General features: G+C 36.1%; 1 protein-coding gene across 2 annotated transcripts in view; it reads right to left on the minus strand.

Annotated features, from left to right (window-relative positions):
- The window catches only part of LPCAT2 (lysophosphatidylcholine acyltransferase 2), a 77,550-nt gene that overhangs the window by 21,308 nt on the left and 32,768 nt on the right, over window positions 1-23,474 (minus strand). Inside the window, exons 9-12 of one of the 2 annotated variants that reach the window (XM_050775069.1) lie at window positions 17,525-17,607; window positions 13,944-14,069; window positions 12,409-12,562; window positions 882-3,199 (exon numbers count right to left, since the gene is read on the minus strand). In XM_050775069.1, the coding sequence (XP_050631026.1) occupies window positions 3,074-3,199; window positions 12,409-12,562; window positions 13,944-14,069; window positions 17,525-17,607 (489 nt within the window). In that variant the 3' untranslated portion in view covers window positions 882-3,073. Of the gene's footprint in view, window positions 1-881; window positions 3,200-12,408; window positions 12,563-13,943; window positions 14,070-17,524; window positions 17,608-23,474 lie in introns of those variants that run through there. The other variant, XM_050775068.1, reaches the window with a different exon arrangement.

The raw sequence follows: 23,474 nt of genomic DNA on the forward strand, positions 1-23,474 counted from the left end.
ACATAATGTTAGCTATCAACTTTTCATATATGGTGTTTATTATGTTGGGGCATTTTCCTTCTAGTTTGTTGTGTGATTTTATCAGGGAAGAGTACTGAATATTGTCAAATGCATTTTCTGCATCCGTTGAGATGATCATATGATTTTTCCCCTTCATTCTGAGAATATGCTGTGTTACATTAATTGATTTTCATATACTGAACTATCTTGCATTCCAGGAATAAATCCCACTTTATCATGGTATATAATACTTTTAATGTGCTGTTGAATTGTTTGCTAGTATTTTGTTGACTTTTGCATCCATGTTCATATGGCATATTGTTCTGTGGTTTTCTTGTCTCCTAGTGTTTTTATCTGACTTTGGCTGTTGAATTCTGTTTAATGTGCTATTGAATTCTGTTAGACAGTATTTTGTTGACTTTTGCATCCATGTTCATACAGCATATTGTTCTGTGATTTTCTTCTCTCCTAGTGTTTTTATCTGACTTTGGCCTCATGGAATGAATCAGAAAGTATTCCCTCTTCTTTAATTATTTGGAAGAGTTTGAAAAGAACTGGTGTTAGTTCTTCTTTCAATGTTTGGTGGAATTTTCCAGTGAAGCCAACTGGTCCTGGGCTTTTCTTTGTTGGGAGGTTTTTGGTTACTGATTCAATATCTTTGCTAATTATAGGTCTATTCATATATTTTACTTCTTCATGATTCAGTCTTGGTAGTTTGTGTAGGAATTTGACAATTTCATCTAGCTTATGCAATCTGTTGCATACAGTTGTTCATAGTACTTACTCACCATCCTTTTTATTTCTGTAAAATTGGTAGCAATGTCTTCTCTTTCATTTCAGGTTTTATGTGTCTGGCTTTCCACCCCTCCCCCCCCCCAACATTGTATTTTTGAGATTTGATTTTATATTTTTAATAAGCATCTTCAGAAGTCAGTCTGCAACAGGTAGCCCAGATAATACTTTGAGAAATCCTACCTTTAATACTAGTTATAGTCAGAGTACAAATCCTCCAGAGGTTGTTGGAAGTTCTATTGGTGAACTTGGGGAAAAGTAGCTAGGACTTAATGATTAAGTCATTATATTACTTAGCATTTGGGGTCTCAATTTCAAATCTACAAAATGATAATAATAATATCTCCCTTGCTTACTTTAAATGATTCAATCTGATTTATTATGTATCAGGACTTGGGCTCAGTACTTAGGTTACAGAGGTGAATAAAGCAGGATGGCTGTGCTCAAGAATCAAGTAGAACTATAGGAAACTGTTACAATTATAATATGAAGTCTATGTTCACATTTCTACTATTAATACTAATCTATTGTATTTGTATGTAATATGTTTTAGAGCCTAGGTTTGATTGAATTCCTCTGGAAGATACAAATGTATTTCAGATAAGGTAAGAAAAATTCAAGAAAAGTTAAGCTAGTTATCCAAGGTCATGTAGCTAGTGCACTGTCCTATGATACCAAACCAGTATGGGCACGCAAAAAGGAATCAGTGAATTCCACTGAGGCAAAGGAAAGGAGAACATTTACCTATAGAAGAGATCATGTGTAGACCTGACTAGAGACTGAGTCAGAGTTCTCCAAATAGATAAGGGATATATAAAAGGACAGTCTAGCAAAAATACAGAGGAGCTAAAGGATATGAGGTATTCAAGAGATGGTGAACAGTACAATGTAATGAGACTCTATTGCTAGGAGTGATGAGAGATAAAGAGAGATCAATAAGATGGAATCAAATTGGAAAGGGCTTTGACTGCTATGTGGCAGAGTCTCTCTCACAAATAATTGTAGAAACTACTGACAGCTCAAATGTAAAGTCAAAAGGAGATTAGATGTGAAATTACTTTGGAAATTATGTAATTCTAGAATTGAATAATGATTATTCTAGCTATTATTAGGGAGAGAATAGTAGCGAGGGGACATCGCTCTGTCCAGGACATGAGAGCAATGTCCTGTCTTCTGCCACACTGAGTGGTTTGTATAAAACTTTCCAACAACTGATTTTATTTCTCATAGGCACAATGAAATGGCCTCTGTGAACACCAAAAGCCAAATGTCTTCTTTAACTACTCAGCAAAAGTATCACAGAAGAACTGTCTTCCTTTTAGGGAATCACAAGGGGCCATCTGGCTTTAGACAGATTTAAACACATTCATACAAGCTTCTCTCAGAGAAAATTACATGAACTTTGTTTTTATAATATTGCAAATTAACTTGATAATATCGACTGTCACATAAAATGTGCCTCCTTGTGCCCGTCTGAAGTGTTTTTTTGCTGTGGTTTAAATTCAATTCTTCTCATTTATTTTCTGTGAAGATGGAGGGCATTTGGCTAACAATTTCTCATAAGCCATCATAGAATAAAAGACTATTATTAGATTAACAAGCTTTTTCTCCTCTGGATGATTTAATCCCCTATGGCTATTTATTAGAACATTAATAGCAACCTTAATTTCTGTCTGTGGGAACTCTACCATCCATATCTGCAAAAAAAAAAAAAAAGTGTAGGAGGGGAAGAAGCCACATCTGATGGATAATTTAGTCCCAATTTGGGGAACCAAGTTATTAGACTTAAAAAGTACACACTGAGACACAATGTTATTTAAAACATTATTCAAAATAGTCCAAAAGTGGAAGCAACCTAAATGTTCACCAACTGGTGAACAGATAAGCAAAATATGATATATCCACATAAAAGAATACAATTCAGCAATAAAATCATGACTGATATATGCTACAAGATAGATGAACCTTAAAACATTATGCTAAGTGAAAGATGCCAGACACAAAAGACATACATTATAGGATTCCATTTATATAAAATGTCCAGAAAAGGCAAATCTATAGAGATAGAAAGTTGATTGGTGGTTGCCTAGGGCTAGGGGATAACTAGGTGACAGGAACTAACAGTTAATGACATAAAAAATCATACTGGGGTGATGGGAATGTTCTAAAACTGCTTGAAAGTTGATGACTGCACAACTTGGTAAATTCACAAAAAAAATTATTGAATTGTATACTTGGGCGAGTTATGATATGTAAAATATGCCTCAAGAGAATTATTTTTTTAAAAGTCAATAGTGACAGTTTGTAGTAAAAAAGAATACCAAACTAGGAATTCTAGTCCCAGTCCTGCAATTAACCAGCTGTGTGGCCTTGGGCATGTAACTTCCTCTCTTGAGCTGGCAATCTTCTGCAAAATAAAGAAGATAGGCAATTTGATATCCAAATGTCTGTTTAGCTCTACAATTCTGTGAATCTAGATTTGTGACAGCAACATCATTCTTGTATTTAGTTTCCTTCTGGCGCCTAGACATTTTTATGCTATATATTAATTTAATTTAATCTTTCTTTATCTCGGTCTGGTTCCACAACTTTTAAAGACATGCTCACTTACCCTTATTCCCACTTTGACATATTGTCTGGTGACTGAAACCTATTAAGTATGTTGCTTTCCAAACAGAATTCCAAGGGGAACTGAACCTCATCTAGAATAACAGAAGGAATCACAACTCCCACTTTAGATGAAGCCTTTCTGTCAAGTCAGGCTTTCATCTAACTGCAACATGATCTGGACCAGACCTTCCTAATTTGTTGATAAGAATGTCATGTTGGATGAAATCAAAAGCCTTTCTAGAGTCCATATAGATGAAATCTATTTCATTTTCCTTATCATCTTGGACTGTCACTCTGTCATAGAGGGAAATTGAATTGATATGACACAATTTTCTCTTTACAAAACCTTGTTCTTTACTTCCTTGTGCTCTTGGAGGAGGCCAGTAATTACTACCTTGCTCTAGTTTAAAAACTTACATTTTAATTTTACAGTCTCCTTTCTGTTTCCTCTATGCATCTCCCAAGTATACTTGCACTGAGAAGCCAAAAGTAAAGCATATAATTCTCATGTCTAAATGGACATTTTAGTTAACTACACTCGGACATAGGAAATACTATGACGGACTAAATGGAGGAACTAAGTGAACCTGAGAATTGAATAGGGAAATACTCAGACATATAGAACCAAACTTTCAAGGCATGTAACTGAATAGAAAAGTTTATGTGTCCCACCCAGAAAGTTATAGCCTTTTTTTTTTTTTGTAAACTATATCATATAAGTTGTGGAGTAGAATTCATATAGCAAATCCTGATTAACTGGGATTAGAATCAAAATGTTCTTTTCATGTGAATTATGAAATACTATATTACATATAAAACCTTAACTGGAAACTTAAAAGATAGAAGACTTCACTGTTTATTTCCAGTCATTTAAGCCACCTAAGTGCCCTGTCCTAACTCTCAGCATGAGCAGAAAACCTGCACACTACAGCACCCTACCTTCTCTAACAGGAAGGAGCAGGCAAGAATGTTTGTTATTATTGGCACTCAAGATTTAACACATGAACTAATACCAAGAACAAGAACAGGGCAGACAGGAAAAACTTGGAATAAAGAAACACATTCATTCCACATAATGTGAAACAGTAATAAAACATCTACAGAAATTTACAATAGCCAAGAAGGCTGGATTGCCAAAGTGCTAAAGTATACACAAACTTTTCCTGTCTAATATTTAAACAAAGTACATAGTAATGCCAGAAGAACTAAGTACTTGTTAGGAGGCAGAAATGGGAAAAATCATGACCGTTGTTAAATTTTTTACAGAATGGAAATCATAACTATCTATCTAAATTTTCCTAAGGAATAATCTATGATGCATATAATGGTGTTGGTAAAAAGAGAAAGTGAGCTCATGCCAGGCTACAGCTGAGAATTAGAAATCAATTTCCTCACTCTTTTCCTCTCATCTGTGAAGATGAATGATACACCACTACTTACAACTATGGGAGGATAGTTACAAGAGCTAGACAGATTAGTCAATAATAAAGAGTCTTAGTGATCCCTTTAAATCAGATGTAGAATACCCACGAATTAATAACAGTCACTATAAGTCAGACTTATAGTGACTTATAGTAATCCTTCAATCCAGTTCTTAAACCTACAAGCATGCTTTGTTTTCATCAGCTTAGGAAATACAGTAGGGACCAGCGAACTACAGCTGGAGGGGCAAATCCAATCTGGTGCCTGTTTTGTAAATAAAGTTTTATTGGGACACAGTCATGCCATTCATCTATGTATTTTTATGGCCATTTCTGCACTATAATAGTGGAAATGAATAGTTGTAACAGACACCATATGGTCTGCAAAGTCAAAAATATTTTCTATCTGGTCCTTTGCAGAAAAAGTTTCCTGACTGAAATACAGCTTTGCTGCTAGTGAGTATGGTGACAGTGTTAGATAGAAAATTAAGATGAATGCATCTTGAGATGTAGTGTGGAAGAGACATGACTTGCTTGTGGTAGGAGGTAAGAGGCAGATAATATGGTATATTGGCAAGCTTGCAAAAAAAATTATGTGCTTACACAAATATGTGAGAACTGTTTTATAGGTACAGAAGATACTGCTGCCAGGGCAGCACACAACTGCTGAATAACACCATGCTGAAGGAGGATGAAATGAAGAATGATGTTGCTATGGACATTGCAAGACATTGTTATAACTGTAAAAATGATTGTATTATAATTAATTCTGATTTAGCCACTGTAAAACTTTCCTAATCTTGTTAAGTGTCTTTGAATCCCTTCAAGTGTGCTGGCATAACATCTACTCTTAATCTGAATTATAAACATACAAAATGTTGAGAAGCCACTGTTTTAAACCATTGTTTAAGCCCTTAGCTCTCACTCATCTGGACATTTAACTAATCCCCAATGAACCTCTGAACCAGAGTTAAGAACACATTCACGAAAATAAAGAAGCTAACTTAAACCTAAAGTTGAAAAGGGTCTTTTTTGTTTTTCCAAGATATGAGACCTTCCAAAGGAAATTATCCCAAACTAGTGAACTATGCCATGCTTTAGATCATGAATACCACATTTCTGTTGGACCTTCAAATTGTCTGCCATCAAATATCTGAGAATCTAAAGACATGTTAGAAGGAGCTAATAGCATATTTTTGTAGGATAAATTGAGACAAAAAATATTATGAAGTTTTTGCAGACTAACCAAGAATGCAGGTGGGAAGAAAAAGTAAGGGAGTGGTGGAGAGATATTGAGGTTTTCCCTCCATCCCCTAAATGCCAACCACAACAGCATTAGACTTGAGAAAAGATGAGAAAAAAAAAAAAGAAGAAAGGGAGAAAGGAGGATAAAGTGGGAAGGGAATATGGGAAGGGCGTATGGGAGCATTTTCCACTGCAGGAATTTCTACCTGCTGAAAGAGCAACAGGGACACCTTACCTTTTCTCTTTCCCATCCTTCCTCCCTTTCCTCCCATTGTGCACTTAGTTTAGCAAGATAAACCACCCTGAGAGAAACAAGCTATGGAGCTGCTGAAATTTCTTGCCTTTCCCATCAAACGTCCCTCTACTAAATCACTTACAGAGACTGAGAAAACAAGCCTAGCATGGAAAGTGGGTATGTGTATAAGGTGTGGCATCAATTGCACAATTGAACTTCTCAAAACAAAGTAAATCTTCACAGGCACAGACATTCAGGTGTGTTCAGAACAGAAAGAGAGAGAGAGGAAGAGAGAGAGAGAGAGAGGAAAAAGGAAGGAAAGAAAGGTGAAAATGCATTAATCATTAATTCTCCAGACTATTTTCTCTACCTTCCAGTATGTTGGAGATCAAAAGAAAAGTGTTTTGAAGAACAGTTATGGTTTATATCTAAACCTCAGACATATCATACAAAGAAGTAAAACAAACAAACAACCAAAAAAACCCCACGATTATAAAATAATATGTCAGCCTACCAAATCAGTTCATGCAAAACTGTGGTAACCAAATAAGCTACAAAGGCTCACCAGTCTTCCAACTGCCTGGGCCAATTGTTCTCTCTAGTCTGAGTTAGTCAATCAGCTAGCTGGCAGTTATTTTAATCTTTGGTTTATATCCCCTTCCCCACTCAAATCTTCCTATACTCAACAGTGCTGTACAAACAATGAGGGTGTTGGCAGGTATCATCAATCATCAAAAGACAGAAATGGTGTCATAGCAGTTCTGTAACTGCTAGCTATAATAGTTTGACACCTGAAGGACAGGGAAAGCTCTACAGATATTATTTTTAATTTTGATTAAAACTCCTTATGAGCACAATGTCTAAGATACGCTATAAACTTCGTCCTTTGTCCCTGTTTCATGTCCCTTCCTATTTCCCTGCCTCCTGTCCTGGTTTGTAGGTCCCTGCCATATTCTTTCCCATTACTAGTTTCATATATATAGAAATGTTATTTAAAATTACTCGCATGGTTTCCAAAAACATAGTGGAAAATTCTATATAAATCTTAGAAATATTAGTAATCATACAAGTAAAAAGGTACCTCTAATTTTCCAACTTGCACAGTTACATCCAATAATTTACTTGTGGCCAGTGCAGTAACTCATGCCTGTAATCCCAGCACTTTGGGAGGCCAAGGTGGGCAGATCACCTGAGGTCAGGAGTTCAAGACCAGCCTGAACAACATGGTGAAGTCTTGTCTCTACTAGAAATGTAAAAATTAGCCAGGTGTAGGAGTGCATGCCTGTAATCCCAGCTACTTGGGAGGCTGAGGCAGGGGAATCACTTAGACCTGGGAGGCAGAGGTTGCAGTGAGCTGAGATCATGCCACTGAGCTACAGCCTGGGAGATAGAGTGATACTCAGTCTCAAGAAAAAAACAAACAAACAAACAATAATTTACTTATTTCTTCCCCTAAATCTTCATTGCACTTTTTAGTAATACTGCTGCAGTCATACATTAGTATTTAATACATGAAAACAGATTATTTGTATGCTGCATGCAAGCCCAGAAGAGAGGTCCAGGCACTACACCTAAAAGAAGGTGGCTTAACAGCATCTTGTTAAAGAATAGTTCATCTATGAGGTCACAGAATAAGTCATTAGAAGAATGTACTGTGCTCTGGGAAAAAAGAAAAAAGCCCTGGTTATTTTGGTCATCAAGTAATGTTTTCTTTACAAACTACTTTTTTTTCCCAATAGTAAATATAAAGCTGGAACTTTTGTTACATGCCAAGATGGATGGAAAATTTAGCCAGTGTATCATTCTCAACTATAACTGGAAACTTTGAACAAAATACAAAAAGCAACTACCTCTGGACAAAATAGCATAGGAGGAGGATTGGTGAGGAAAGTCAAAACTTGAAGAACAACTAGTAGGGCTGCAAAACCATGGAGGCAACTTAAAGTAGGACATTATTAAACTGTTGAAAGAAAAGAACAGTCCACTCAGAATTTTATATACAGGCTTATCTCATGTTATTGTTCTTTGCTTTACTGAACTTCAAAGATAATGTATTTTTTGTAACAATTTGAAGATGTGTAACAACCCTGCATGAGCAAGTCCATCAGTGCCATTTTTCCAACAGCACCTGCTCACTTCATGTCTTTGTGTCATGTGTTGATAATTCTCCTAATATTTCAAAAAATTTTGTTATTATTATATCTGCTATGGTGATATATAATTAGCAATCTTTGATGCTGTTTTATAATTATTTTGGAGCACTACAAACTCTGCCCATGTAAGATGGCAAACTTAATTGATAAATGTGTGTGTTCTGATTGTTCCATGAACTGACTGGCCATTCCCAGTCTTGTTCCCTCTCCTTGGTCCTCCCTGTTCCTTGGACACAACAATACTGAAATTAGGCCAAGTAACAACCCCACGATGGCCTCTAAGTGTTCAGGTAAAAGAAATGGTTGCACATTTCTTACTTTACATCAAAAGCTAGAAATGATTAAGCTTAGTGAGGAAGGCATGTCAAAAGCCCAGACAGGCCATAAGCTAGGTCTCTTGCATCAAACAGCCGAGCTGTGAATGCAAAGGAAAGTTCTTGAAAATTAAAAGTGCTACCCCAGTGAACACACAAATGATAAGATGGTGAAACAGTCTTATTGCTGTTATGAAGAAAGTTTGAATAGTCTGGATAGAAGGTCAAAGCCACAACATTTTGTTAAGCCAAAGCCTAATCCAGAATAAGGCTCTAACTCTCTTCAATTCTGTGAAGGCTGAGAGAGGTGAGGGAGCTACAGAAGAAAAGATTGAAGCTAGGAGAGGTTGGTTCATGAGGTTAAGAAAAGAAGTTGTCTCCATAACATAAAAGTACAAGGTACAGCAGCAAGTGCTGATGGAGAAGCTGCAGCAAGTTATCCAGAAAATCTAGCTAACATAATTGATGAAGATTTTCAACATAGATGAAATGGCCTTTTAATGAAAGAAAATGCCATCTACGACTTTCATAGCTAGAGAGAAATCAATGCCTGGCTTCAAGGCTTCAAAAGACAGGCTGATCCTTTTGTTAGGGGCTAATACAGTGGGTGGCTTTAAGTTGAAGCCAATGCTCATTTGCCATTCTGAAAATCCAAAGGCCCTTAAAAATTATGTTAAATCTACTCTGTCTGTGTTCTATAAATGGAACAACAAAGCCTGGATGACTGCACATTTGTTCATAGGATGATTTAAAGATTATTTTAAGAACATTGTTGAGACCTACTGCTCAGAAAAAAGATTCCTTTCAAAATATTACTGCTCATTGAGAATGCACCTAGTTACCCAAGAGCTCTGATGGAGATATAGAAGGAGGCTAATGTTGTTTTCATGCCTGCTAACACAATATCCATTCTGCCACCCATAGATCAAGGAGTAATTTCGACTTTGAAGCCTTATTAAGAAATGCTATAAGGCTATAACTGCCATAAGAAATGCTATAAGGCTATAACTGCCATAGCTAGCGATTCTTCTGATGGATTTGGGCAAAGTAAATTGAAAACCTTTTGGGAAAGATTCAGCATTCTAGAAGCCATTAAGAACAGTCAAAATATCAATATTAACAGGAGTTTGGAAGAAGCCAATTGCAACCCTTATGGATGACTTTGAGGGGTTCAAGACCTCAGTGGAGGAAGTAACTGCAGATGTAGAAATAGCAAGAGAGCTGGAATTAAAAATGGAGCCTGAAGATGTGACTGAATTGCTGCAATTTCTTGATAAAACTTGAATGGATAAGATGCTTCTTATGGATGAGCAAAGAAAGTGGTTTCTTGCAATGTAAACTACTCCTGATAAAGATGCTGTGAACATTGTTAAAATGACAACAATTAATTTAGACTATTACATGAACTTAGTTGATAAAGCAATGACAGGGCTTGAGAGAACTGACCGAAATTTTGAAAGAAGTTCTACAGTGGTAAAATGTTATAAAATGGCATCGAATACTACAAAAAAACTTTTTTTTTTGAGATGGAGTTTCGCTCTTGTTGCCCCAGCTGAAGTGCAATGGCATGATCTCGGCCCATTGCAACCTCTGCCTCCCAGGTTCAAGCAATTATCCTGTCTCAGCCTCCCAAGTAGTTGGGATTACAGGCAAGTACCACCATGCCCAGCTAATTTTGTATTTTTAGTAGAGACAGGGTTTCACCATATTGGTTAAGATGGTCTCAAACTCATGACCTCAGGAGATCCACCCACCTTGGCCTCCCAAACTGCTGGGATTACAGGCATGAGCCACTGCACCCAGCCTACAAAGAAATCTTTCATGAAAGGAAGAGTCTATTAATGCAGCAAACTTCACTGTTGTCTTATTTATTTAAAGTACCACAACCAGCCCAGCCTTCAGCCAACTACCATCCTGATGAGTCAGCAGGCATCAACATTGAGGCAAGACAATCCATCAGTAAGAAGATTACAAGTTGCTGAAGCCTCAGATGATTGCTCACATTTTTTAGCAGTGAAGTATTTCTAAAATAAGGTATATACATTGTTTATTTAGACATAATGCTATTGCATACTCACTAGACTACTCTATATTATAAATAAACTTTTCTATGTACTGGGAAACCAAAAACTGCATATGGCTCACTTTATTGTGATACTCCCTTTATTGCAGTGGTCTAGAACCAAACCCTAAACATCTCCAAGACCTGCCTGTACAACAAAAATATCCTTCAGAATGAATGCAAAATAAGCTAATTCTCAGATAAGATAAAATAAAGGGTTCTTACTCTTAAGTATTTACCCAAGTGAAATGAAAGGAAAACCTACATTTATATAATAACCTATACACAAATGCTTAGAATGACAGCTATAGTCATATTTGTCCCCAACTGTACACAAACCAAATTGCCTCAACTAGGGAATAAAGTAACTATGGTACATCCATACAATTGAATACTACTCAGCAGTGAAAGGGAATTAATTATTGATCTATAAAACACCATGCCTGGATCTCAAATGCATTATACTCAGTGAAAGAAGCCATACTCAAAAAAACTATATACTGTATGATTCCATTTATATGGCATCTGGAAAAAGATAAACTATAGAGATGGAGAACAGATCAGTGGCTGCCAGGACTTAAAACTGGGGGAAGGGCTTGACTACAAATGGAATAACTGCAAGAAAATATATATATTTTTTCAACTGTTGTGTATCTTGAATGCAGTGGTAGTTACATGCTTCTGTGCATTTGTTAGAACTCATAGAACTGTAACCAAAAGAGTGCATTTTACTATCAATTTTTTTTTTTTTTTGAGAATAGGGTCTTGCTCTGTTGCCCAGGCTGGAATGCAGTGGCATGATCTTGGCTCACTGCAACCTCCGCCTTCTGGGCTCAAGTGATCTTCCCACCTCAGCCTCCTGAGTAGGTGGGATTACAGCTGTGCACTACTATGCCTGGCTAATTTCTGTATACTATCAATTTTATATATTAAAATACAAATTAAAAAATAGAAAACCTGAAGTCATGATACAGTTTTCCTAGGGAAACTTTTTGACAATTCAGTTATCTAATTGCATGTACTTAAATATTCATAAGCAGCAAACTGTATCCCCAATATAATGGAAAATGGCCAGATTTTAATTAAAATCTTTGTTACAAAACGTCACTTGAAAATAAAAATCTATTTGGTCTTCATCCAGGTTTGTGGAAGTCTAAAACCTTCAGAATAAAATTCTAACACGCATGTCATCAATACATGAGTTTTGATATAAATTTTAAAATTTCTGCCAATTATATAAACTCTTTCAATTCCATACCACAAATGTGGTTATATGGCCACAATATTTATTTCTGACCTGGTATTTAAAATAATAGATATATTATATTATATTATATTACACTAAAATAATAGATACATATATTATATACGACACTATAATAAATGTTACAATACACACACACAATTATTAATATTGCTATGAAGGAGAAAAAAACAAAATCATGCAATTAAACCATAGGCTCAGCCTTGATTCTTCTAACACTGACCTATCAAGTTTTTCAAATTGTCTACCATATTGATTTATTCACTGTAGGACTGACAGAGTAAAAATGTGAAAGATTAAATTTTAACATACCCTGTCAAAGAGTGCAAAAAGTTGTCTCAAGACATCTGAAACAGGCAACTTTAAATACTTGGCGAATTCGTCAATTCCAATTCTTCCTCCTTTTGAGGAACTCGCGATAGATGCATATTCATCCAATTGCTTACGAACACCATCCCAATCTAATCTAAACACACAAAGAATTATAGATACATGTTATTAGCCCTTTACAATTCACATGGACATTTTATGGGCATTATTTTACTAATGTATCTGAGAGAAAAATATTTTAAGTGTTAAATTTGTAAAGGAGAATAAAATAGGTATTTAAAAGCACATATTGAACATATATGCAGGCATTTAATCTTTTAAAGGATACTTATATAACTGACAATTATCTTAAATATCTCAGGGAAAGAAAAGTAAATAAAAAGAAGAACATTGTAGTGGAATAATAAATTATTCATGAGAAGAAAATAAGAAAGCAAGTATTTTAAATCTAAACATTACTTAGTGAGTCCATAGCACGTTACTAAGTTTTTAAAGGTGAAATAACAATTCTTGCTTTCAAGAAGCTTTCAGGCTGATAATGAATTCATATTTCACAAAACGTTATGATAGGGGGATTCATTAGACTATACACATGTCCTCCAAGATTAGTTATGAAAAACCACTGTGATAAAACACTGGAAAATGTACTGTAGCTTACATCATACCCTATTTCTGCTTTGTTGAATTAAACAAATGAGCTAACACATACTTCTTAGCCCAATTTCAGTGACTATCTAAACTTTTTAAATCTACAGAACACTGTGACCATAATACGCAAACAAAAGCAAAACATTTTTATCTTACGATATAAATAATATTTTCTATACCAGTTATCAAAATATTATACTTTAATACTGAACTTTCATATAGTAACTGGTTCTTCATCTCCTTCATAGACAGGATGTTAATAAATTCTGCAAATTCCAGATAGGGTTGAGAACAGAATTAACTGCAATAAGGGTAGAGGGAGGTTGAGGGTTATACCTTTTACAGCAAATAGCTCAACAAGAAAGTTCTCAATGGTTTAAACTAGATCATAAGAGCACAAAGAAGAATTTTTGCCTTTTTTAAAAAATAGGTATCCAGAAAAAAAGGTAGATCTAGGGCAAGTATTTAATATTCAGTGATGGTAAGAATTGCAACTATACAAATCAATTCATGTTTCACATGTGAAGTTTTGACTACCACATGCCAGTATCATCTAATGATGCTGTCCTTGTAAGAAGGTGGCAGGACTAACTTCTCTGAGTCACTAACTCCCTCTGAAGAAGGAGGCAGATCTGTGTGGATCCATATTTATTATCCCTTGGTCTCCTCCTGTGGCCAATGCACATCTCTCTGAGTTAACTGTTCTTGAAAAAGCAAAAGTAGATGAATAAAATGTGAGATAAATTCACATCTCCGACTTTCCTAATAAACACCAAGTGGGAACTAGAGCAGGAGAAAATAAACAGATAGGATTTCAGATCCCCTTTGAACAACTTTATGAAAGTACAGTCATTTTAAAATACACTTACTTCAATTTCCGGCTAATTTTAGTAAATTCCACCAGCCCAGCTTCCATAGGCAATGTTAGCTGTCCTGCTGAAATCATCAATCTGCAATCTTCGTAGGTATGATCTGTTACTGGTATTCCCAGAGCTCTGAAAGTATTAAGAAGCAAACTAAAATTCATTTTTTTTTAAAAAAAAAGTAATCATATTTCATTAGGCTTTAACTGGTTCCAAACAACAGCAAATGAAAAAGTATTTACTACTTTTTAAACCAGTAACTCTCGCTTTTCTTGACAAAGAGACATGTTTCTCCATTTCTTTGCAGACTTACTAAGGATCAGGTTAATCTCCTTATATCTACATGCTTCTGTCTGTGTTGCTGATAAGTTTTGTTTTGTGTTTTAACTATAATGATAATAGTTGCCTTCAGTCTCATCGAAAGTAATTAGAAGACTTAGGTTCGAGTCCTAGTGGAGTTTTTTACCAGCTGTGGATGAAGCCTCACTTTTCTCATCTGTGCATAGGAATGAATATTGTCCTTATTCCAAATGGTTACTGTAAGGACAAAAAGAGAATGCCTGTGGAGGGTACTGTTTAAACAGATAAATGGAGCCGAACGCAGTGCCTCACGCCTGTAATCCCAGCACTTTGGGAGGCCAAGACAGGCAGATCACTTGAGGCCAGAAGTTTGAGACCAGCCTGGACAACATGGCGAAACCCCATCTCTACTAAAAATACAAAAATTACGCGGGCATGATGGTGGCACACCTGTAGTCTCAGCTACTCAGCAGGCTGAGGCAGGGGAACCGCTTGAACCTAGGAGGCAGAGGTTGCAGTGAGCTGAGATTGCACCACTGCACTCTAGCCTGGGTGACAGAGGGAGACCCCATATCAAAAAATAAATAAAATAAAAAAAACATATAAATGGCATTTGTATATAGTGTAAGTAAACAGTCTATCCAAATTGCTAGCTATCTATGTTTTTCATCTTTTATAGCTAGAGATCACCTTCTTGCTACATAGCAATCTTCCAAAAATACTGAAGCAAATTGATAAGTTAATATTTCTTCTAAACCTAAACATCCTCCATCCTTAAGTGAAAGTATAGCTCCTAGTTCCTACTTCACTACACACAGATTAAATGATAGTGAATTAAATTTGAAAAAAAATACATATTTATAGGAACTGGAAAAACACTGAATACCAAAAAACAAAAACAAAAACAAAAAAAACATGCAGTACATGAGATAAAGATTCCTCTTCACTAAATTTTTATTCACAAATATTCAGTGAAAATCATAAAATTATGTCTTTAAACTGTATTAGATTTTGTTGAATCATTGCTAGAAACATTAAATTTTGAATGAATACAATCAGAATAAAACATTTTTTTCAGCTGGGTGCGGTGGCTCAAGCCAGTAATACCAGTACTTTGGGAGGCCAAGGCAGGCGGATCACCTGAGGTCAGGAGTTCGAGACCAGCCTGGCCAACATCGCGAAACCCCGTCTCTACTAAAAATACAAAAATTAGCTGGGCATGATGGTGGGCACCTGTAATCCCAGCTACTCGGGAGGCTGAGGCAGGAGAATCACTTGAACCCAGGAGGTGTAGGTTGCAGTGAGCCAAGATCGCTCCATTACGCTCCAGCCTGAGTGATAGAACAAGACTCTGTCTCAAAACAACAACAACAACAACAAATTTTTCTGTCTAAAATATTTTTTTCTAAGCTCTTTGGTTAATAAGTGTTTTGGTATAAGAATATATAAGATGTAAAATTAAATTTTAAAATATTTTGGGACTTAGAATAATAAATGGTATAGTATAATAGTTAAGAGCTTGGGCATTGGTAACAGGAAATGTGGATTTGAGTTCTAGCCCAGACAGTCACTACCTAATGTGACTTTGGGCAAACTACTCACCTCCCTGAGTCAGCTTTCTTACTTGTACCATAGAGTTGATGTAAGGATAATGTTAAATAAGTTGAGGGCTTACCACAGTACTTGTGTTTTCAAATGCTTTTATCATATATTTTCCTACTTGAGTCTCTTAATAATCAAAACCATGAGAAAGACAAGGCAATGATTTTAACTCCCATTTCACATGTGAGGAGAAGGGGATTTGGAGGAGACTTGTCCAAGGTTGTGCAGCTAATCAAGGTCTTTCTTACTCTTTATCACAAGTCATTATTACCTCCACACCTTTGAATTCAGAAAAAGGCTGTCTAAACAAATCCCTTCTCTTGTTTCTAAGCACAATTTGGGAAGCCAAAATATCTGATATAAGTTCTCTCATTTTTTTTTTTTTTTCTTTTTTGAGACGGAGTTTCGCTCGTTGCCCAGGCTGGAGTACAGTGGCATGAAAACTCAGCTCACTGCAACTTCCGCCTCCCAGGTTCCAGCAATTCTCCTGCCTCAGCCTCCTGAGCAGCTGGGATTACAGGTGCATGCCACAATGCCTGGCTAGTTTTTGTATTTTTAATAGAGATTGGGTTTCACCATGTTGGCAGGCTGGTCTCGAACTCCTGACCTTGTGATCCGCCCACCTTGGCCTCACAAAGTGCTGAGATTACAAGTGTGAGCCACCGCGCCCGGCCCAGTTCTCTCAATTTCTGATAATTATCTTGCTTTCTACCTTTTGGATATAAGCTGACATGAAAACATAAGAAAGGAAGAGAAGAAAACAACATAAAAACTAACTTTGTAGCTGATCTAGAAACTAGATAAAACAACCACATATTTATACACTTAATAGCAAATTTTTTGCCAAACATTTATTCTATTTTGAAAATAGTTATTCTGCAGAAAAATATTAAGATACATATATTAGAATAAAACATATAGCTACATTCAGAGTTCTCATTGAATTTTTACTAAGAGAATAAACACTGCTGGTCTATTAGCTCCAAACTTACTACTGGGAATGACGGAGGTGGTATGTGGGAAGAGGGTGCACACCTGGAAGGCTCTGAGGCTGCTTGGGTGGTGGTATAGTATAAAACATTCTTTCATTACAAGATAGGGGTTGATTTATCTAGTCAGAATAATGGCCAGTTACAACTCTCTTATATGCAGGAAAATATTAACCTTATGTTTTATAGTTTCTAAATCCTAATTTATAGCCATCCATGAAGAGGTGACTTTTTCCCTCTTCTATGCATCTTTTTACATGGCAAACTTTCTCCTTTTTGGTGCTACAGTCAGTAACACCTTAGAAACACTCAGCCTTGGGCAGCTATATGAAGGTCGAAGGAATAGAAGGTGGGCCACGTCAGGAACCACTGAGATCATCACAAGGCTCATTTGACAGTGGCGGGCCAGCTTAGGAGAATCCACCCTGTGCAAGGCACTGACTGGTCTTTTCTGGTTACTGAACCCTCCCCAGTCTTTCCAGTAAAGACATATTTCCTTATTTGTGGTATGCAGCTGGGGAAAATATTTATAGATTGTTATACTGACCTCATCCCTGGGCACATTATTTTATGTATCAAAATGAGTTGGGGAACGAGGCCTTCAGGGGTTAAAAAAAAATCCCTAAAACGAGTTAAACAACATGTACAAATAATTTTCAAATTATTTACAAATTATAATCAAATATAGACACTTACTCTGCCATTACATTCCGGACTTTATTAGCAAAAAGGACAGGATCATTTTTTTCTTCATCATTTGGTACTTGAACTGGCATAAACTGAAAGACAAATATACCTTTCTATAACAATGTCTTAAGCCTAAGACATTAAATGCCAAGTAAATTAATTTATACATTATCAATATATTAAAGCATCTACCTTTCTAGAACATAGCTTATATGAGGTAATGGGACACTGGGCTTAGATTCAGGAGATCTGTTTCTAAGCCCTGGGTCTGCTTGTGTGTTAACTAGTATGTCTTTTAACTTTGCTGAACCATCTCCTCAACTCTAAAAAGAGGGCTATGATCACTACTTCCCTGGTGACTGTGAGGGTGAAACAAGCCAGTGTCTGGAATTCTGGAAGTGTAAAGCTATAGCTACTAAAATCTTTCTCCTCGAGCTGCATTTTCAACTACTCCCATCCCTTTATGTGAACTTTTTTTTTCTTTTCTTTTTGTCTTTCATCTTCTCTATTTATTCTAATGTCAACCATATTTTTACTATTTGGTTGAACTTTGTTTAGTCATTTATTCTGCTTTTTAAAAAAAATCTTAGTATTGGCTTTACAGCTTTTTGCTTACCATCATTTTTTGCTTTAGCATTTTTAATTGTATTTTTTCTCCACTTGATGTTCTGTGATGCCTCAATTGTATTGTTCTTGTTTTTATTTATGGTTTTCTAACATTAACAAGGTTTTAGTGCCATATTCAAGTTATTACATATTTTTCAGCACCTACTATATACCAGGCAAGATTAGTAGGAACCTATTGCCTGCTCTAAAGAAGATCAATATTTTAATAAGATAGAACAACACATTAATAACCCCATATGCTAAGTGTCATTACCTCTATTGCCCCCAATTATAGATGGGGCTCAATAGCTTAATTAACTTACCTAAAGGCATACAAGTCACATGGCCAGAATTCAGCCCAAGATTTGTCAGATTCAAAAAAACCCTATTTTCTCCACTAACCATCCTTCCTGGAGTATGAGAGCAAGAGGTAGGAAAGGATTAATTTTGTCAGGGGCCAAGGAAATGCAGCCAAAGAGGAAGGTGGTGCCTAGGGAGAGAGTGCACACAAGAAAGCTAATTCGGTTAAGGGTGCTCTACAGAAGAACTAATACCTGATGGTGGCTTTTTAAGGATAAGTGAGATTTTTGCCAATAGTTACTGTTTATTGAATTATAACTAGAAACCAGGCATCATGCTAGGTGTTTTACATACATTATTTTATTTCATTAATTTTTCCCCAAAATAGGTGCTCAGGTGCTGCACTAAGCCCTAAAAAACATGACAACAAAGTCCCTGCCCTCAAGAAGCTCTCCATTCAGTAGGGTAGAAATTTATGAAACAATGAGCTAAATCCACCAATAAGAGTTACCATCCATTAAACATCTACTGTGTGCCGGGTATCTTATATTAGGGGCTTTATATGATTAACTCTCTAAACAATTCCTTGAGGTAAATCCCACCACTTCCATTTGATAAATAAAGAATGTAACTAGAAGTAGTTGAAAATACCATTTTTTTTCCCAAATGGACCTGTTTTCACGTCTTGTCAATCATATTAAGAAACCTGTGAGCATTGGTATCTCAGAGGTGACATTTAAGCAAGGGAATGACATGACCAGGTCCAAGTTTTTGAGTGGTAACTTCAGCAGTAAGGAGTGGATGCATCAAAGAAGAGACTAAGAGTGGGGAGAATGTCTGGAAGCAGCTGCAATCGTGGGAGAGACAATAAGACCTTGAGTAGAGGGAGTGAGGATGTGGAGGATGACATGGATGCAAGTGGCATTTTTAAGAGAAAATGTATGGAATTATAGAATAATGTGCTATAGGACATTTTTACTTTTCACATTTATCTGATTATTTCCTCTCTAAGGGGGCAGCTGCAAGCTGCAGAAAGAGTTCTTGGACTGGGTTGCTGCTTGAGATCTGCCGTGTGATCCTGGAAAAGTCATTTAGCCTTTAGGAGCCTCAGTGCCTTCTCTTGTCAAATGAAAACATTTAACTAAATGATCTCTGAAGTCCTTCCCATTGGAATTCTGTGTGTGGCTCTCTATTTTGCATAGTTGTTTTTTAAGATGGAAAAATAAACTAAGCCACCAGAGGTCCCCACATCCTTATATATTTAGAATAACTATCTTTGCAAAGAAGTATTTCTAAAAATTCCCTGCATCCTGATCTAGTAAAATTTCTTGAACTTTCTTAGTATAAAATCCAAGAAAAAAACAGTAAGTTGAAATTAACGTTCACAAAATCTCTAACAAAACAGTGTAAGAAATTAAAATTTTTAATTGCCATATAATTCTTCATCTTTTAAAAAAGCCAAACAACCATTTGTAATACACTTGATTTGTAGGTCATAAAAGCACATACTGAAAAACCTGAAAAACAAATTGCTGCCACACTGTTAACCAAACATAATACAATGAAATACAGGTTTGGTTTCTATTAGTGCAGGTAGTATTTTTCATAAAATGATTTTTAATAACTCTCATATTGGCATGGCATCTTATTCTTGAGGAATAAAGATCCACTGAGAGTACAAAATAATTAAAATCCTAAATTTGACACCCATGGGCCTTGGAGGCCCTATTCCTCCTAAGAAGCAATTCAGTGGAAATTCTAATAAAAAGTCACCTCTCCTAGGATAAGACCTTGCCCTCTATATCACATTTCCATTTTGTACAGTCATTCAAGACTCACAGTATGAATGTATCCTTTATTTGGAAAGGAAAATCAATCAAAGAAAGGGGAACATGATTGCCACTATCTTTTATGGTTCCCAACACACACCTATATACCCTAATGACTTCAAGCCCCGAAGTTTTCCTTTCTAACTTCATCTTTTCTCAGTATCCTCAGTACTCACATTGATGACTCACTTGACATCTTGGCCACAGATATTCTTCTAGACTCTACTTCAGCCATGGAAACAAACTTATGACTCTAATTTCTGATAAGTTCTTCAATCAGTTTCCCCTCATTATCCATTAGTGTTTATTTCTCCCCTAATCTGGTCTTGCATAGACCATGACAACTTAATGGTCACATCTGGATCTAATCATCCCTCTTTAATCATTCCACTCCCTCTGGCAACATCTCCCTGCCTATCTACACTGGACTTGGGAGTCGGATACTTCTGTATGACCTGTTACTTAGAATCTTTCACTTCTGCCATGCCCACAGTGCCAATCACACATCCTCAGCCACCTCTCCTGATCTTGCCTTCATATTCCTGTTAGGGACCACTGAGAGATGCTAAAAATGTTAAATATGTTCCATGCTTTTCAAGTTGCAATTCCACTTTTACCTCACTCTCCCTGGACAAATGGCATTTCACTTTCAACTTTATAAAGAAGACAGCTTATGTAAACTTACTCCCTTCTTTTGCACCTGAAACTGGCTTCATATCTCCACTCCCCTCTCCTTTCAAATACAGTATTCTCTGTGCCTTCACCATACTTAACTTTGCACCATCCTGTCCCAGATGAGGAGCAGACTAAGTGACATGTTTCTCAGATTAACATCTCTTGTTTGTGCTTTTGGTCCCAGAGTCCCCCACTTCCTCTTGGTCCTTAAATTGCATACAAGCAAGATATAAAATTCTTCAGCCTACTATTTAAGACATCCATCAACCAAAGCCAGTCACTTACATAAATGCTCCGTATCACTAAAGCTAGTTTATTCATTTTTTCTTGACTACATCAAGAACATTCCTTTCTACTAAAAAAAAAATGATGAGGAAGATTGAGGAATTATGACACTATAATCAATCTTTTATTTTTTCCTTGCAACAAACAGAAAAGAATTTTAAAAGGACAATCTTAACAAATGTGCAGTTCTAGTTCTTTCTATAATTCTTCTTTTAAATCTTCAAAGAGAAAAAATGCAAAATAAGGAAGATATTTATAAACAATGTTTGCTGCTTCCTTCCCAAAAGAACAGAAACATCCAGATGAGACAGAAAGTAAAAGTTAGTGCTTACTGAACACTTACTATGTGCCAGCACATAAGTAACCTTATGACTCCTCAAAACTCTATAAATTAGGTGTCATTATCCCCATTTTTGTCAGTGAGAATGCAGGCTTAGAAAGGTTTCATTTTCTCAAGCACATACAGGTAGGTAGTAACAGGATTAGAACAAAAACTCTAGTTAATACCCTTTTTATTTCTCTATTAGTATTCACATATTCCAGAATTTTACCAAGTTCCAGAAGAAATTAGCTTTGTTAGAACAAGTATATATATGGGGGGGGGGCGGTGTGTGTGTGTAGTTGTGTGATTGAGGTTTTCTAAAAGGCTCATTTTAGATTAAAAACTACAAATAATTGTAGTGCATTTGGATACTTAAATAAACTATATAAATGTCTTTGAATCCTCCCTAAGTAATTAACTCTCTACAGATCTTAAAAGTGATATATACATATAGCTGTTGATCATAATACTCATCATTAATTGCAATCTTTCCCTAAATCAGAAATTCTTTTTAAATAAAAAAAACCTTTCTATTATTTTAAGGAAATGAATTGCCCATCACAGAGCATTTTAGGCCTAAAACTAGCTACTATAAGCTCACTATAAGCTTTGTAAATGAATTTTCCTAATGAAAATACAGTAGTCTCCCTTATCTGGGATTTTACTTTCTGTGGTTTTAGTTACCAACAGTCAACCATGGTCCAAACACATTACATGAAAAAGTCTGGAAATAAACAATTCATAAGTTTAAATTGCATGCCATTCTGAGTAGGGTGATGAAATTTCATGCCTTCCTGCGCTACCCTTTCTTCATCACAAGGAGAAGAGGGATGAGTATAGTACAATGAGATTTTGACAGAGAGAAAGAGAAAGACCACATTCACATTCAACTCTTATCTATATTGTTATAACTGTTCTATTTAATTATTAGTTATCACTGTTAATCTCTTATTGTGCCTATTTTATAAATTACATTTTATCAGAGGTATGTATGTTTAGGAAAAAAGTGAGTATATATAGGGTTTGGTACTTTCTGCAGTTTCAGGCATTCACGGGGGGGTCTTGGAACATATCCCCTACAGATAAGGGGGGACTTATTACATGTTTAATATGCCCACTACAGACAATTTTTATGTATCTATAATATATACTAGATGGCTTCTAAAGTCAACATGCTTTGAATACAAACTGAGATATAGCCTATGAAGGAAACTGACTGCACAGTCAGTGTAAATGGCTTGTTTCCATTCATAAACTAGCAGAGGCCCACTTAGTGCTTTATAGTGTGACTTAGCATGTATTCTCTCTCATAAGATAAACTAGCAGACTCTTAATTCATGTCACATTTTGCAATGTTTCCTACTAGCTATTTTATTCCCTATGCCCTAAGCCATATCCTTATAAATGTATACTTGTGAAGTAGCTGGTCACATTTTGTAATGTTTCCTACTAGCTATTTTATTCCCTATGCCCTAAGCCATATCCTTATAAACGTATACTTGTGAAGTAGCTGGTTAATAAAAGTATGACTAAAAGATACTTTAAGAACACCCATTATGCCGCATTACAATTCAAAGAATAGCTTTTAGTAGAACCATACTGTAGACAGACATCTTCATCATTGTTCAAGGATGCCAGCAGAACAGTTACACAGGACATGAGGTTTAGAACTAACTATATTTTTAAGATCCAAGAGTCGAGAATATAATAACCTTTTCAAAAACACTGTATGTTTCTATGTTGGGAAGCAGAGAGGGCTGGGAAGAGGTGGTAAGAAAATATTCCTGGCCGGGCGCGGTGGCTCACGCCTGTAATCCCAGCACTTTGGGAGGCCGAGGCGGGCGGATCACAAGGTCAGGAGATCGAGACCACGGTGAAACCCCGTCTCTACTAAAAATACAAAAAATTAGTCAGGCGCTGTTGTGGGCGCCTGTAGTCCCAG

Source organism: Macaca thibetana, chromosome 20 (genome assembly GCF_024542745.1).
Source record: "Macaca thibetana thibetana isolate TM-01 chromosome 20, ASM2454274v1, whole genome shotgun sequence".
NCBI lineage: Eukaryota > Metazoa > Chordata > Mammalia > Primates > Cercopithecidae > Macaca > Macaca thibetana.